We start from the raw sequence: 17,684 nt of genomic DNA on the forward strand, positions 1-17,684 counted from the left end.
GGATGTTCGATGAGGGAGGGTTTTGTGCAGCCGGCTCTCCTACTATCTTCTAGTACTAAAATTATTAATTGCGATGTAAATTAAAAATTTTAAAGAAATTCAAATTTTAAAAAAATTCAGTTATTTTCAAAAAATTGTCGTCTAATTAAAAAATATATATATGTATATATATTGTCACGGCTTTTTGCACTCCCGGACCGCGCCGGGACGTGTGCCGGATCAAAAGGGGAAACGGAGAGAAAAGTGACAGGCCTCTCCGACGATTTCCTCGCACCTCCGACACTTCGCGAAACAATTTTGCTGTTGGGCGCCAGACGCGTAAATCCGCGTCCGCAAAATCGCGAAAGAAAACCGAGACGAGACGCGAAACGAAACGTGCGGATATGCGAGGAATCGGCTAGCTCGCCTCGACCTAAGGGCTGGGGCGGGGGTGATGAAGGGCGGCGCGATATCCGGCGGGGTGACACACAATAAATAAGGCCACGAACTCAAGCAATTAACAATTCAAAATCAACATTTATTCTTTAGTAATTCGCGGGTGAAATAATAAATCCCAATTCGACTTCAGTCAATCGAACAAATCAAATAGTCAATCACGCGAGCGTCAGAAATAAAACAAATAAAATAATGATAGCGCGGACGCCAGAAATGAACGGAGTATTACATTATTGTATAGCAAACGCGCAGAAGACGCTGCGCTTAGACCAGAGAAATACCGTAGGATGAAACTTATAATTAATATGGAACATCGACAGTAAACACAAAATAATCAAAGAAATAGAAAATATGGTCTCGCAGGAAAGATCGCGAGAGGACGGTACGTTACGCTCGGAGCGCGTGAACGCAACGTACAGAGTCGCACGAGAATTCTGTCGCCAATTATTTATCTTAAGCCTAACGCAAGTCACTCGGGTGAATACAATAGTCTGTCTGCAGTGATTTTCGTAACGCGCAGAATGATACGCCGAGATACTCGAAATAGCGCAGAACACTGGAACGAACGCGAGGAAACCTATGCGGAATTACCGCGAGCAATAATAACACGCAATCACGACGGCACTGAGCTTATCGCAAGAATGGAGTAAATCACGCGAATAACGTTCTCCCGCCAGCACGACTACTCCCTACACGCAGTTACCGAAACAACGCATCCGAACATAACTATCCTAACACGCATAATTTTCTACGGCAATTAGCCCACATAAACGGCAGGTTAACGCGATTGATGGGCCGACGCGGACGACATTCTAACATAAGTAATGTTTGGTAATTCGATACGCCGTTCGATACACTGTAGGCGCGAGACGCAACCACGAGCGCGGACATTACACGAAAACGGAATCGCATTACCGGATTTCGCCACGAATCTATCGCGATCTCCAGAGGCTCGCTATCACGTCTTTATCCCCATTCCGCGGCCACGATACCATCCCGAGGCCCTTCGCTCTCGCTGTCTCAAGGAACCGTACGCGTGTCGCGATATTACAAACGTTTTTCCCGAACAAAAGCGCGTAACGGAGGGCGGCGTCGTGGCTTTACATGTCGGTATCAAGTACTTGCGGGCAACCTCACCGATGCGATGCCTTCTCGTAGGACTCCTCGCCGTCACCTCGTACCAAGGATCGTCGCCGCGTAACAGATTCTCCCGACTCGGGGCGGCTATCGCGAATCTTAAGGAAACTTTCAATCGTGTTCGGACTCGCCGACGGACGACCAGAGAGTGTCTCGCTAAATCCGCTCGATTGCGGAATCGATGTGGCACCCCCTTTCGTAGGGGCGCGCCGACCAATCGAGAGCGAGCTTGCAAGCTCGCGCGATATTTTAACGCAGGATCGTCGAAAGGTGGATCCTTCGGGGGCGCGCAACGGTCCGTCGGCGGCGTAGCGACTCCTTCAATTTGTCCCTGGGCAGCGGACTGGACTTCGTTCGGGCCGGTGTGCCTCCGGTTTGACCTCGGGGCGGTGGCCAGCCACCCCGCGGGCCGGTATTTCGTGGAGGTAAATTATTGAGGCCGGGTTTTTTCCCGGTACCTGGGGCCCCGCTATCGGCGGCCTTGTCCATTGCTGCCTCACGCGCCGCACGCCTGCCGCGTTGCTCTCGCCGCCCGGGATTCCAGTGGTTTCCGCTTTCACCCTCGCCACCCTTCCTCGGTCCTTGGTCCTCCCGGACCCTTCCGCTAGGTGTATTCCCTCGAAGATTTGTCGTGGTGGGGTGAGGCACCGCGCGTATTACGATTACATACAAATAAAACAATAGTCAAAACGCGGAAATGATATAAATTTTTGGCCTCTGGAGATCACGTCGTCGCCTCTCTGGCTCGTCCCTGGGCGCGAATTTCCGCGCCTTGTGACGGCGGCGGGGCGCTGCCACGAAGCGGCGGGCCGCAACGTCACTATATATATATACTATATATATATAGGATATATGAAAGTCGTTATTATATTCTTTCACAAATACTGAAGAATATAATATAATAAAATTAGAAATAGACCGATATAAAAAAATTTGCGGAAGTTATAGCAACCACAAACATTTCTACAAAAAGTACAAATTGTCTTAAAAAAGAACCACCTTAACGAACATTGTCAAATTCAATCCCAACCTCACTTACATGATACTCAAAATAAATAGGTGTATATATGTATGTTTGCTTTTACATCTCGAAAAGTATTGGACCGATTTTGATCTATTGGCGTTAAATATAAATATATGCTATCATCTATTTGCGTGTCTTATTACATATGTCCTACGGGGCAAAGCCCGGTTATTATTATACATATAAGTGTCTGACGTCTGTCTGTATGTATGTCTGTCTGACCGCGAACTACTTATTCGTTAATAGACCGAATTTTAAAAAATTGTATATGAAGTAGGGGTAGAATTTTCCGGGGATTGCTTTAAAGTATATAATTTTTCGTTACCGATTTTTTTGGAAACTGGTTACAAAATTTTTCCAATTTTTCAACAAATAATTGATCGAATCTTAAAGAATTATATATGAAATAGGGGTAAAAAGAACTAAAGATTGTAATAAAATTAAAAAAATTGCTAATAATAAAAGGGTTTCCAATTTTTCTTTAAAAAAATGTATGTGATTGCTCTAATTTCCGCACATTTTGAGATATCAAGCTGAATTTTCTTTTATGGATACGTTTATGGATAATTTTTTGTTACTGATTTTGGAACCAGTTTCCACAAGATCGGTTATGAAAAATTATACATATCATCACCATCCCCGAAAAATTAGATAATTTTTGAACCCGTTTTGAAACTAATTTCTCGGGAAATAATACGTAAGTTTTCGAGAAATAATAAGTATCTAATGTCCGACAACGAGCTACTCATTCAATAATGGACCGAGTTTTTTGAGATCGGTGCAAAAATTTTTCTAATTTTTCGGGGACAGACCGAATCTTAAGAAATTATATATGAAGTAAGGGTAGAATTTTCCGGGGATTGCCATAATGGGTATAATTTTTCGTTTCCGATTTTTTGGAAACCGGTACCAAAATTTGTCTAATTTTTTGAAAAATAATAAGTATCTATTAAGTATTGTATATAGCAAACTACTTATTCATTAACCGATTTCCTTGAAACCGCGAGTTTAATTTTTTATTAATGGACCTGACGTGTGTCTGTCTGTTTGTCTGTCTGACTGCAAACTACTCATTCGTTAATGGACCGAATTATATATGAAACAGGGGTAGAATTTTCCGGGGATGGCGGTGATGTGTATTATTTTTTGTTAACGATTTTTTGGAAACCGGTTTCAAAATTTGTCTAATTTTTCAAGAAAAATAAGTATTGATTTTCTTAAAACCAGTGTTAAAATTTTTTTGGTTTTTTTTAGGATTATAATTTTTCATTACTAGATAATTCTTCATTAATGGATTAATTTTCTTGAAACCGGTGACAAATTTTTCTAATTTTTTGGGAATGGCGACGATGTGTAAAATTTTCATATGGATTTAATTTGTTATTAATGTACTAATTTTTTGGAAACTGCAGGTGCTAAAATTTTTATGACTGCAAACTATTCATTTAATTAATGAACCGATTTTTTTTAAAACAGTTCCAAAATTTTCTAATTTTTCGGGGATGGCGACGATAAGTTTAATTTTTCAGTAATAGACGTTAATGCCGGTGCAAGCACGGCATAACCCTAGGGACCAACCTTAAGATATGCATTAGGCATTTTCCTTCTCCAACGAGAAACAAAAAAAGTCCAATACCTCAAAATTTGTGGAAATTAGAAAACACAGGCATTTATGATGTGGAAAAACTGAAACTTCTTTAAAATAAAAAACAATGTATAAATTTTTATCAAAATAAGAGTAAATAAAAGGGTTGTACTACCTGACTTGAGTGCCAAAATGCAACGCGATAGAGAATTAGAAAAAATAATTGAAAAAGTGAAAGTGAGCCAAAAATGGCGGGTCAGCGAAGGTTACATCCAACCAATGCGCGGGAAAAATAAATATATATCTCTATATATACATAAATTTAAGAGAGGGAAATATAACTTAAAGTGGAGAAAAAATTGTCTGACCCGACTGTTTGTCTGTCTGTCCGCGAACTACTCATTCGTTAATGGACCGAATCTTAAAGAATTATATATGAAGTAGAGGTAGAATTTTCCGGGGATTGCCATAAAATGTATAATTTTTGGTAATTATGCAGTTTAGGGGAAGCACCTCCGATGACCTTGACCTTGACATATGTTGTCAAGGTCACCCTCCTGAGTAACCTTCAGAAGGTTTTAGCCGTCGTTCGTTTTTTATTAAAAAGTTATTAACAAAAAAAAGTTTGGCGACCTCACACCGATTTCAATGACCTTGATACATGTTGTCAAGGTTATGACCCCGAGTGACCTTTAGAAGGTTTTAGCCGTTGCTCGCTATTCGTTAAAAAGTTATTAACAAAAAAAGTTTGGAAAATATAGCATATATAAGTGCATATATAGGTTAGTGATCAACGATTTACTGCTTTAAAAGTTGTGTTTTGGTAAAGCAGCGACTTTTTCGCAAAATAAAGTATTCTCTGCTTTAACAAAAAGACTTTAATTTATCAACAATTTATTGGTTTAAATGTTGTGTTTTGGTAAAGCAGCGACTTTTTCGCAAAATAAAGTATTCTCTGCTTTAACAAAGAGACTTCAATTTATCAACAATTTACTGCTTTAAATGTTGTGTTTTGGTAAAGCAGCGACTTTCTCGCGAAATAAAGTATTCTCTGCTTTAAAGAAAAACGTAATATTAGTCGTTTATGCCTCTCAGTACTTAAAATAACTGCTATATTTTTGAAACTTTTTTTGTTTATAACTTTTTAATAAAAAACGAGCGACGGCTAAAACCTTCTGAAGGTCACTCAGGAGGGTGACCTTGACAACATATGTCAAGGTCAAGGTCATCGGAGGTGCTTCCCCTAAACTGCATAATTACCTCTTAAAGAATTATATATGAAATAGGAGTAGAAAAAACTAAAAAATGTAATAGAATTAGAAAAATTGCTAATAATAAAAAGGTATTCGATTTTTGTTTAAAGAAATGTACGTGATTGCTCTAATTTCCGCAAATTTTGAGATAAGCACAAATTTTATGAATAATTTTTATGGATAATTTTTCGTTACCGATTTTTTGGAAACCAATTTCAAAAAAATCGGTTATTAAAAATTATACACATCATCGCCATCCCCGAAAAAAAATAAGAACAAAGAGGGTTTAGGGAATTAGGGACCTAGACTAAAACAAAGGAAAAGGTTCTGAGCCCGCGCGAAGCATAAACGCAACTGATGCTAATAAACATTCTTTTTCAGCAGACCTTTTCCCCTCACTTTGACCCTTTCCCAAAACCCTCTACGGGCTAATTTATTAGACAGTAGACGATGTTTTTCCTTAAATAGTAATATTTACCACCCAAAAATTTTTTTTTGAAAAAAGGGACTCGCCTTCGGCTCGTGCGTCCACTCCGCACTCGTGTCCAATTCTCAACCCGCACGTGTTACACACCCTATTTTATATTACAAAGTGCGTGAAAAGTGGCCTATTGCGCACGCGCCATCTGTGCGAGGGATGGCCGATTCCGCACGCGCGAGAGATTTCTCACTCGAGGTCGTGCAGGAATGAGATATTCCCGCACGCAGTGTTATATGTAAAAAATTCAAATATTTTATTTTCATAATATGCCAAAATACACTAAAATAGCTCATTTTTGCAACTTTAACTGCAAATATCTCAAAATTGTGACGTGACAGAGCAATTCGGCAAACAGGGTCGTTTTTTGCGTCCAAAAAACTATCGAAGGCTGCAAGGCTCGTTCTTGTGCTCAAAAAAAGTGATTTTTTGTTGTACAGTGTTATAAACCAAGGTTAAAGTTAAATATTGTCTTTAAAAGTGCCTATAATAATATATGTATAATCACCTTAAATCGGAGTTCGCCAATTGGGGGTTTTGCATATGGTATTCCACGGAAAGCAAAGTAGCGGCCGCCGTAGCCATCTTCTTCGACAGTGCCGATTAATCTTCCCTCATGTATGTGCACATCCACTTTCTTATTTCCCATGATAGAAAAAACTGGAAAAACAATGTTGAAAAACCTACTATTATTCCAAAACACACGTCCTTTCTAAGTTTAATTTTTTAAGAAAAGCAAAAGTTATTTTGCAGTGTAAATTATTGAAATCATTTTTATTATTTTCTCTTAATTATGTCAGAATTACAAGCAAAGATACAAATATCTATAAATTATCTATTAATTGTAGAAGAAACCGGGGCTATCTGTCCACGGAGACTACATGTTCACATGGTAAATATACTGAATAAGGACATATGTTGTGGCGGCCGAATCTTCATAGCGCCACGGGGCACCGCGCCGCGAAGCTACGCGCCTGGCGAGCCGCCGCATGGGACGTTTCGCCTATTTTCTGGCCAAAAATGGCAAAAATCAAAGTCAAAGTTCGTAATGTTTAACGATTGGAAAAGTTTCTATAAACATTAGTGAGACACGGGGAAAAATTTAAGACCATTTGTTCCACGCAAAGTATTATTTCTGTTGCATTTTGTGTTTAAAAGTGTGTAAAAATGTACCTTGAAATTACGAAAGATTATTGTTTCTTTGATCTTTTTTTTCTCCTCCAATGTTGAAGACGTACAAATCATTGCTTGAAATACTTTTTTAGCATAAGTTAATGCTTGAAAATAATAAGAATAAATTAAGCTTTGGCCATTCTGGAGGAGAGAACTTTAAACTTGAATTAAAAAAAAGTAATGACTTTATCAGTTTCTGATATTTAAAAAACTAGAACTTCCGAATAACAAACAATAACAAGGCGATCTTTGGCTTGAATATTAGGTGGGACTCTACTCTTTCTAAAACCGTTTCGTAAATCACCGTCTAGAACCGTCTCCGGGAGATATAATTTTTTAAAGTAAAGACAATCGACTATTTTTTTCTTAACAAGTTCGTGATTAAGCTAAGCGATATCACAGTGCACAGTGGGACGTTATATAGGGGTTTTTGAGGTTGCTAATTTTGAATATGACATTAAAAATTAGAAATACAAAATGGCGGATCCAATATGGAGCCCAAAAATATTAAAAATTGCTTGTTTTGCATAAAAATGGAACCTAGGGGGTTTCTAAGGGGTTTTCGAGGTCGCTGATTTTGAATATAACATTAAAAATTAAAAATACAAAATGGCGGATCTAATATGGCGCCCAAAAATTTGAAAAATTGCTCCTTTGCATAAAAATGAAACGTAAGCGGTGTCCGAGGGGTTTCTCAGTTCACTAAATTCTAATTTAAAATCAAAATAAATGTATATAGAAAGTATAAGAAGAAATGCAAAGTATATAGAAGAAATGCAATCGTTATGATGTAAATATGTGTATTTCGTGGCTTGTGGGTATGTCATCCATTCTTAACCTTTAAGATCTCCTGTAAAGGGCTTTACAGCCTACTCGTGATGATTCCTAAATGGAGGGTAAGGAAGAGCCCCGGTGCTGTAAATAAACCCTTACCCGATGAAATTTAGGATGAACGGGCAGCACTGAGGAGAATGGATGAATATACACACAAGGACAGAAATACTGATGACAACTTGGACCCTAGAGCGGGTAGCTCTCACGACTTGGGTAGAACCGGCCATCAGGTCACGCTTCCAGAGATTGTTCTGGAAGCTGATGGATTGCCAGTAGGCTCAAGTTCGTGTTCCTGGACTGGTGACACTATCCCTTCTGGAAACGAAGGTCGCTGCAATATTGACTTTACCATAGGAATGGACACGATGGAAAATTCCGTGTTGGATCCGCCGAGCAATATTGCAGTAGCACCAGAAATCTCCATTGGGCGGAAACGAAATATTCAGAATGTTTCGAAAAGATATTTATTTGAAACATTTTTCTTTAATAAAGACGTACAAGGTTGTTACCGGTATGTCTTAAAACATCTTGGGCAAGAAATAGATGAGGAACAAGAAAAGATTCTTTTACAAACTGTTCGTTCTTTATTTTCTAGATATAAAAATTATTTTAATAATGTAGGCCAACATAAAAGACTGTTTATAACTAAGTTTAAACTAAGTAAGTTTATAACTAAGTATAAAAAATGGTTGGACAGTGATTTCATTTATCCACAGAATATTTTACAAAAGCCTAAAAAAATGTTGATGTCAGAAAAATTTGAGATGCTTTTATCTTCAAAATCAAGGCGTACTGAAAAAAAATTCAGCGAAATATCACTGATTGTGAGATCTCAGAGAAGAGATGCCAGCAAGTTGTCAACTGAAGTAAGTAACAACACCTTACAGCTTTTGATGGCTGCAAAAGTATCAGCAAAGAGAAATAAAGATAATGATTTAGCATCCGTTATTAGTGAAGTGTTGAAAACCCCTACAATTGTTGAGAAAATTAGAACAAGTTTAACTAAAAATAATGTAGTTATAAAAGCTACTCCTGCTGAAGCTATGGCTTATTTAATTGATAACAATTTATCAAAAAGCCAATATCACCGTATGCACATGGAATGTAAACGACGAAATGCTGATATATGGCCAAAATATGAATTGGTACGAATGGAAAAAGAACAGTGTTATCCGAAAGGTATAATCGTCACAGATATAACAGCTACAGTTTCACTTCAAAATTTCCTCGAACATAGAGTGAAGCGCCTAATAGAAATGCAAGTAGAAGTTATTGAAGCTGACATGCAACAAAAATCTTTGCAACGTGTTGAAGCTACATTGATATCATCATGGGGTTTTGATGGATCTAGTGATCACTCTACTTATAATCAACACTTTAATAGTTCAGGTAAATCAGTTGGAACAACGGATACTAACTTGATAGCTACAACTACCATTCCATTACGTTTAGTTGCTAAACATGGTGCAATATATTGGTGCAATAGAACTCCACAATCGATAAGATTTTGTTCGCCAATAATGTTAGAGTATAAAAAAAAAACTCCAGAAAATATTAGAGCGACAAATAAGAAAATGAAAGAACAGATTAAAAATTTGCGTCTAATTACATACGAATTTTCCAGTGGCAATAGAAAATTATAGTCTCCTGTTCCTTCTTTTGTCTCTTATAGATGGAAAAGTTTTAAGTATTTTGACTGGATCTTCTGGATTTGCTAATTGCCCAATATGCCATGCCAAGCCAAATCAGATGAATAAAATTACAAATTTTGGTACTCCTGCATTCGAACCGAAGCCAGATACATTACAATACGGGTTGTCTACACTACATATGTGGATTCGTTTTTTCGAATGTATATTACATATTTCTTATCGTATTGAATTAAAGGTTTGGAAAGTTACAGGAGATAAAGCAAAAAATATTATAAAAGAAAGAAAGAAACAAATTCAAGAGCGATTTCGAGAAAAATTTTCAATGTCAGTAGATCAACCAAGATCGGCAGGTGTTGGAACTAGCACTACTGGAAACGTTTCCAGAAGAGCGTTTGAAAAACCAAAACTGTTAGCTGAGATATTAAATCTTGACGTAACGTTAGTTAAAAATTTCAGAACAATTTTAATTGTTTTGAACAGTCAACTTCCAGTTGATCCTATTAAATTTCAAGAGTTTTGTTTCGACACAGCAAAGATTTTTAACGAGAAGTATGGATGGTACAAAATGCCATCAGCTGTTCATAAAACATTTGCTCATGGAGCACAGATTATATTAAACTCTCTGCTTCCTGTAGGCGTCTTCGGAGAAGACGCAGCAGAAAGTCGGAACAAATATTATAAAAATGATAGATTAGATCACGCAAGAAAAACAAGTAGAGTTGATAATTTGACAGATATGTTTAAACGTGCCTTAGCAAGTTCCGATATTATAATTTCAAGTATTAGTTTACAAAAAAGAATTAATACAAGAAAGCGTAAACATTTTCCACCAGAGGTTATAGATTATTAGTTATTAATGATACAGACTTTGACATTAATTTAAAAGATGATGATATTTTAGATGTTACTAGCGAAACTGAAGACGAAGACGAGTGCAACTTCGAGCTTGAAAATATAGTATTTTATTTAGACGGTCTTGATATAGAAATGGAAGACAAAAATATTGAATAAGTTGTTATTAATTAATATAAGAAAGTCCCCTATTATGAGATAGGCTCCTAATATGCGACAGCGAGGTTTCTGCTAAACTAATGGTTGCTGGAGTATGAAAGTTATTGTATAGTAATAAAAGCAGAGAAAATACTATATTAACGTTAAGGGAAGGTTTATACAAATTTATAAGACTGTGCTGACCTTGTTTTGAGAGGGAAGGGTGGAGGGAGAAGATTTGGTACAATATTGAGTATAAGTAGGTTTACGATTGTGGCAAATATGCTTCTCCATTACATTTGTCTTTCAAAAACTTTAAATAAGGTTCTTTAATTGCAATATCATGTATTTTGCACTTTATTAGCGATTTCCCGGTATCTCTCATATTAGGAGCACACTTTTGCGATTTTGCCGAAAGCTCATTTTTCACATTTTTCTAATTTTTAGCAAAATTAATATTTAAATTAAATTTTACATTTCAGCATTTTAAAGCTTATTAAATTCCCTACAAAATGACCTACTATATATTTCAATTCTGCCCATAAACTTTCGGCAATCACACAAAATAGATATGGTATCTCATAATCGGGTACTTTCTTTTAAGTTTTAACAATCATTTTTAATTTCAAGTTTTGATCGACAATTTTATAATTTTGTCGGGCGTCATATTCGATCCGCCATTTTGTATTTATAATTTTTAAAGTCATATTCAAAATCAGCGACCTCGAAAACCCCTTAGAAACCCCCTAGGTTTTATTTTTATGCAAAACAAGCAATTTTTTATATTTTTATACGTTATATTGGATTCGCCATTTTATATTTATAATTTTTGAAGTCATATTCTAAATCAGCGACCTCAAAAACCCCTTAGAAACCCCTTAGGTTTCATTTTTGTGCAAAACAAGCAATTTTTTATATTTTTAGGCGCCATATTGGATCCGCCATTTTGTATTTATAATTTTTGAAGTCATATTCTAAATCAGCGACCTCGAAAACCCTTTAGAAACCACCTAGGTTTTATTTTTATGCAAAACAAGCAATTTTTTATATTTTTAGGCGCCATATTGGATCCGCCATTTTGTATTTATAATTTTTGAAGTCATATTCTAAATCAGCGACCTCGAAAACCCCTTAGAAACCCCCTAGGTTTCATTTTTATGCAAAACAAGCAATTTTTTATATTTTCAGGCGCCATTTGGATCCGCCATTTTGTATTTCTAATTTTTAATGTCATATTCGAAATCAGCGACCCCAAAAACCCCAATATACAGACGTTCATCTCATGACAACCGAATCTGATATTTTGGCCAGAAAATAGGCGAAACGTCCCATAGTGGCGCCGCTCGGGGACGCCGTACGGTCGAGTCGCCGCACGCGCTAGCGAGTTCGCCGCGCCGCCGCTAGGCGGCTAACGCCCGTGCCAGTTTTGCGTAAGTCAGATCACACTGGGGAGCTATAAGAAAACCACCCGCTGAGAAAACTTCAAAACCTTTTCTCGACTTGAGACGCTTTTACAACGGGCTATCAATCGAGATTACGGTCAGAAAACAGTTCCTACGGAACTATAGAGCGAGCTCCTTAAAGGCCTCTAAATCAGAGCGAGCTTTTTAGGCCTTTGCATATCGTGCCCCGGGCCTCTGGTGACAGAGAGAGCTCCGGGCCTTCGGTTCCAAACTACATCACACCGGCAAGCTGCCACAAAAAAGGAAGCAGCGTGGCTGTCCCAGCCACGGGCAACCGCCTGCTCCAAGTCCGCCCGCTCCAAGGGCTCGGCTTTCCATCAAGCAAACACCGGAGATGTTTCAACCACTTCTCGAAAGGAAAGTGGAATCTTTGCGAGAATGGAAGTTAATCCCTCTTGACCTGTCGGGCCTGCCGGAACCACGCTCCTGGAAACATCGCCTGACGGAGTTAACCTCGCCAAAGCAGAAGTGCCAGCAGACGCAGACCGACTCCTTGCCACCCACACTGGTGGTGTTCAATCCACCGAGTCCGCTGCCAAACACGCCCAAGTGGATGCCCAGGACTCCGGGCAAGGGCTTGATTCTTAAACGATACACTAGGATCAGCAGTCGGAGATGCTCTTTATTAAGGGAGTTATTTGGAGAATAACTTCTTCTTGCATAGCGTATCCGGAGACAATACATTCCAGGCACCTTGCACACGTGTTTCGCACGTTGCCTCGCATCTTGCGGGGCCCCCAAAACAAACCAAAATTAATTCGCAGGTTCTCCTCAGGCGTCACTGGATCACAATATAAATTGTAGGACTGAGACCGTAAGTACTGACATAACCACAAAGTGGTGACTCTGACGTGATCCAGTATGACGAATCCGACCGAGGGAACTAGTGAAATGGCGAATTTGAACGAAGAGCGTGCACAGATCAACCGCGTAGTTTTAAAGGTATCCCCTTTCTGGGCAGATAAATCGCAGCTATGGTTTGCACAATTAGAAGAGCAATTTATGCTTGGAGGCATTACACAGGATAGCACCAAGTACGCTCACGTGTTGTCGCACATCGATACGAAACATGCCAAAGGGATTAAAGACTTAATCACGAAACCTCTGGAAGCCGATAAATACGCAAGCATTAAAAAGGCATTGATACAGCGTTTATCGGTATCTTAAGGAGCAATAAATTTGTCAATTATTAGAACATGAGGAGATGGGTGATCGAAGACCATCGCAGTTTCTACGACATTTACAAACCCTTGCTAGTTTGGCCATTCCGGAACAACTCTTGTGCACGTTATGAGTAGACTACTATTTCAACTGCAGGCTATCCTTGCAACGAGGACCGCTGATAACTTAGAAACAGTAACCGAGCAGGCAGACAGAGTATTCAAAGTCACCTGTAGAGCAATTACAGTCGCCAGCGTACAACCCTCGACGAGTACTCCTACATTAGAGGACCAAATTAAAGGACTGGCCAGACAAGTAGCAAGCCTAAACAGTCAATTGGCTCGGTCTGTGGAGAACAGCAAGAAACGCGACCGTTCCAAGAGCCGTCCCTGCAGGAAACAGAAGGAAACGGACGATAAAATATGCATTTACCATAGAAGATTCAAATATAAAGCCCGAAAGTGCACACAGCCGTGTCAATATAAAAATCCATTGCCGTTGGAAAACTAGCTGGGCGGTCGTTGTTAGCGGCAAGCAACCCCGGCCCGAAACGACCCTGCCGCCTGTTCATTACAGATTGCAAGACAAAGACGCGATACTTAATCAATACAGGATCCGACGTCAGCGTTTATCCTCGATCGTTGGTGCAGAATTGTCGTTTAATTGGCACTAATGGACTTTTTGCGGCAAATGGATCCGTCATTAAAACATATGGAGACCTCGCTATACAACCAGATCTCGGTTTACGTCGAGCGTTCCTGTGGCGTTTTGTTATAGCTAATGTGACATTGCCAATTATTGGATCGGATTTCCTGGCGCATTTCCACCTCCCCCCCGGTGTCAGAAGGGGGCACTTGGTGGATGCCAAAACAGGGTTAATAGCCAAGGGGTCAGCAAACAGGAATGGAGCGCCGTCCGTCAAATCAATGATAGGAAACTCACCCTATCACCAGCTATTAAAATGTTTTCCACGTATTACCCAGACAACAAAAACACACAAGCAGAAGTGCTCACATTCCACAGTGCATTACATAAAAACTACACCGGGACCTCCAGAGGCCTGCCGACCTCAAAGACTGGCACCGGACAAATTCAAGGCAGCGAAGGCAGAGTTTGATCTCCTTCTGGCAGAAGAAATCATTCGTCCTTCTAAGAGTCCGTGGGCCTCACCCTTGCATATGGCTCCAAAAAAGGAAGATTCTTGGAGACCCTGCAAAGACTACAAAGGAGTAAATGCTCGCACGGAACCGGACCGATACCCGGTCCCGCACATAGAAGATTTTACGCATTCGATGTATGGAAAGAAAATATATTCTACACTGGATCTGGTCTGGTTAGGGCTTACAATCAAATTCCAGTACATCCAGAGGACATCCCGAAGACGGCAATTATTACGCCATTCGGGTTATTTGAGTTCTGCTACATGCCCTTTAGTTTGCGGAACGCATCACAAAATTTTTGAAGGTTTATGAACAAAATCTTACATGGTTTGGATTTTTGTTACGCCTATATCAATAACATCGTAGTCGGTTCGGACTCGGAAGGAGAACACCTTAGAGATACTATTCAAGCACCTCGAAGAATATGGTATACAACTTAATCCAGAAAAATGCGTGCTGGGAGCTACTCAGGTGAAATTCCTGGGGTACCTAGTGTCCGCAGAAGGCGTACAACCGTTGACAGAAAAATTCCAGGCCATACAAGATTTCAAGAAACCCGAAAACATTAAACAACTGAGACAATTTTTGGGAACACTAAATTTTTATTGGAGATTTATACCGAATGCAGCAAAGGACCAGGCGGCGTTGCATGACGTTCTACGTGGTCCGAAAACGAAAGGAAAAACTCCAGTAGAGTGGGCCCCCCAGCTAGAGCTGGCGTTTAAAAACTGCAAAGACAATTTGACGAAAGCTACGCTATTGGCACATCCGAAAACGGGAGCAAGGATGACCCTGACCACAGATGCCTCAGATACGACACTCGGAGCAGTGGTACAACAAGAGACTGAAGTAGGATGGCAGCCTCTCACATTTATGAGTAAAAAGCTTAATCAAGCTTCTGAGCAATACAGCCCGTATGACAGAGAACTTTTAGCAATTTACACAGCGGTAAAACATTTCTGCCATTTATTGGAAGGGCGTGAGTTCACAGTTCTAACGGACCATAAACCGTTAATATACGCTTTTCGACAAGATCTACTACAAAGCTCCCTTAGACAGGCTCGACATCTGGATTTTGTTGGTCAATTTTCAACAGATGTACGACACGTGGCCGGCAAAGATAACGTCGTCGCGGATACACTATTATGGCACGCCGTTTTGCTATTTAATACTATCATAAAAATTCTACCAAATTAAATTGATACTCAAAGAAAAGAAATTATTTTATGTCTAGACATATTTATAATTCATCGAATTATTATTAAGCTATTACATAATTGAAAATGCAGAATTAAAATTATGTCTAGACAAAATATTAATTCTGAATTTATTTTGTTATGACATAAAATTTTTTCAGGAATTAAAATTATGCACATAATTGTAATTGCCGATTTTGTATTATGTTACATAATTTTAATTCTAGAATTTTTATTATGTACATAAATTTAATTTTAGAATTTTTATGTACAGGGTGATGCAGATACATATTAGGCAGTACGACGGGTTGCACGGCAGATTTTGCAGGGGCAAGCATGGTAGGTAACGGGTCAGTAGGTAACGGCATATACATATACCGTCAGAACTTTTCAACAGTACACAATATTTATGATAAATATTCATAAATATATATACTACAATGTTTATGGGTTAAAAATTGACGGTAATTGTTTATTTAATAAATTTTTATTTAATAATTATTTAATAAACTAGCTGGTTACTCGGGCATCGCCGGGAATCGTTTTTCTTCAAACGACTTCATTTGTGTTTTAATATCCTTAATCGAAAAAAATTCCTTTATCAGTTCGGATACCAATTCTCAAGAAGATCGGTAACGAAAAACTATACACTCTATAACACTCCCCGGCAAATTCTACCCCTATTTTATATACTTTTGGTAAAAATTCAGTCGAATAGTTTAAGAGTGTATAAAGAACATACATACATACATACATACATACATACATACATACAGACATTCTATTTTATATATATAGATTAAAAAATTTGTTGCACGGCTCTTTTTGGTCTTAAAATATTCTATGAATCGTGCCCTATCAGAATATGCAACTTACGATTTTGTTGCTCGCCCCTAACTGCAAATAAACAAATTATTTATCTCCGCGTCGACCGTTACCTACGACTTCGATGGCTAAAAACTAACTAAAAGAATTTGTTGTTCGGGTCTTTGTGTTATTTAAATATTCTATGGACCGTGCCCTACCAGAATATGCAACGTATGATTTTGTTTTTAATTACCTACATTAAAAAAAAACGTTGGTAATTATGCAGTACAGGGGAAGCACCTCCGATGACCTTGACCTTGACATATGTTGTCAAGGTCACCCTCCTGAGTGACCTTTCCAAACTTTTTTTGTTAATAACTTTTTAACGAATAGCGAGCGATGGCTAAAACCTTCTGAAGGTCACTCGGGGTCATGACCTTGACAACATATATCAAGGTCATTAAAATCGGTGAGGTCGCCAAACTTATTTTTGTTAATAACTTTTTAATAAAAAACGAGCGACGGCTAAAACCTTCTGAAGGTCACTCAGAAGGGTGACCTTGACAACATATGTCAAGGTCAAGGTCATCGGAGGTGCTTCCCCTATACTGCATAATTACCAAAACGTTTAAATCCGAGTAGTTTTAACCGGTTCCGAGATAAAAACCTAATTTGCCTCCACTATAAATAATTTGTTTATTTGCAGTTAGGAGCGAGCAACAAAATCCTAAGTTGCATATCCTGATAGGGCACGGTCCATAGAATATTTTAAGACCAAAAAGAGCCGAGCAACAAATTCTTTAATTTATTAAATAATTATTAAATAAAAATTTATTAAATTAACAATTAGCGTCAATTTTTAACCCATAAACATTGTAGTGTTTCTAATTACCTTCATTTAAAAAAAAAAAGTTTAAATCCGAGTAGTTTTAACCGGTTCCGAGATAAAAACCTAATTTGCCTCCACTATATTTATTTTTTAATAATATTATATAAATATTTTTATAATAAATCTTTATGATCTATTCAATCTAAGATTACGAAAATATTTATGAACTGCATATTTTGGTAAATATTTATGAAACATTCAAATAATTATTATAAATATTTTATAAATATTGTGTGCTGTCTCGGTTACTGATCGAGTGCCTTTATATCAATAAAGTATGCAACGTTCCAATTATGACGGATTTGGGTGATAATCATTTTGTGATTATTATAAAAGAAATAAAGATGAAAAATTAAATTTTATAAAGTTAACACGATAAAATAATCATGATGCTACAAATTTTCTTTCTTCACCTTTTTACTTTTCGCGCGTATTGGCATTATTATA

At 38.2% G+C, this 17,684-nt stretch overlaps 1 protein-coding gene across 3 annotated transcripts in view; it reads right to left on the minus strand.

Annotated features, from left to right (window-relative positions):
- LOC112468479 (esterase E4-like) overlaps positions 1 to 17,684 on the minus strand; it is a 61,896-nt gene that overhangs the window by 22,485 nt on the left and 21,727 nt on the right. Inside the window, exons 2-3 of one of the 3 annotated variants that reach the window (XM_025037676.1) lie at positions 6,421 to 6,572; positions 5,984 to 6,317 (exon numbers count right to left, since the gene is read on the minus strand). In XM_025037676.1, the coding sequence (XP_024893444.1) occupies positions 6,294 to 6,317; positions 6,421 to 6,572 (176 nt within the window). In that variant the 3' untranslated portion in view covers positions 5,984 to 6,293. Of the gene's footprint in view, positions 1 to 5,983; positions 6,324 to 6,420; positions 6,573 to 17,684 lie in introns of those variants that run through there. The other 2 variants (XM_025037675.1, XM_025037677.1) reach the window with 2 other exon arrangements.

This window comes from Temnothorax curvispinosus, unplaced genomic scaffold (assembly GCF_003070985.1).
Source record: "Temnothorax curvispinosus isolate PA1 unplaced genomic scaffold, ASM307098v1 QBEX01018532.1, whole genome shotgun sequence".
NCBI classification, from domain to species: Eukaryota; Metazoa; Arthropoda; class Insecta; order Hymenoptera; family Formicidae; genus Temnothorax; species Temnothorax curvispinosus.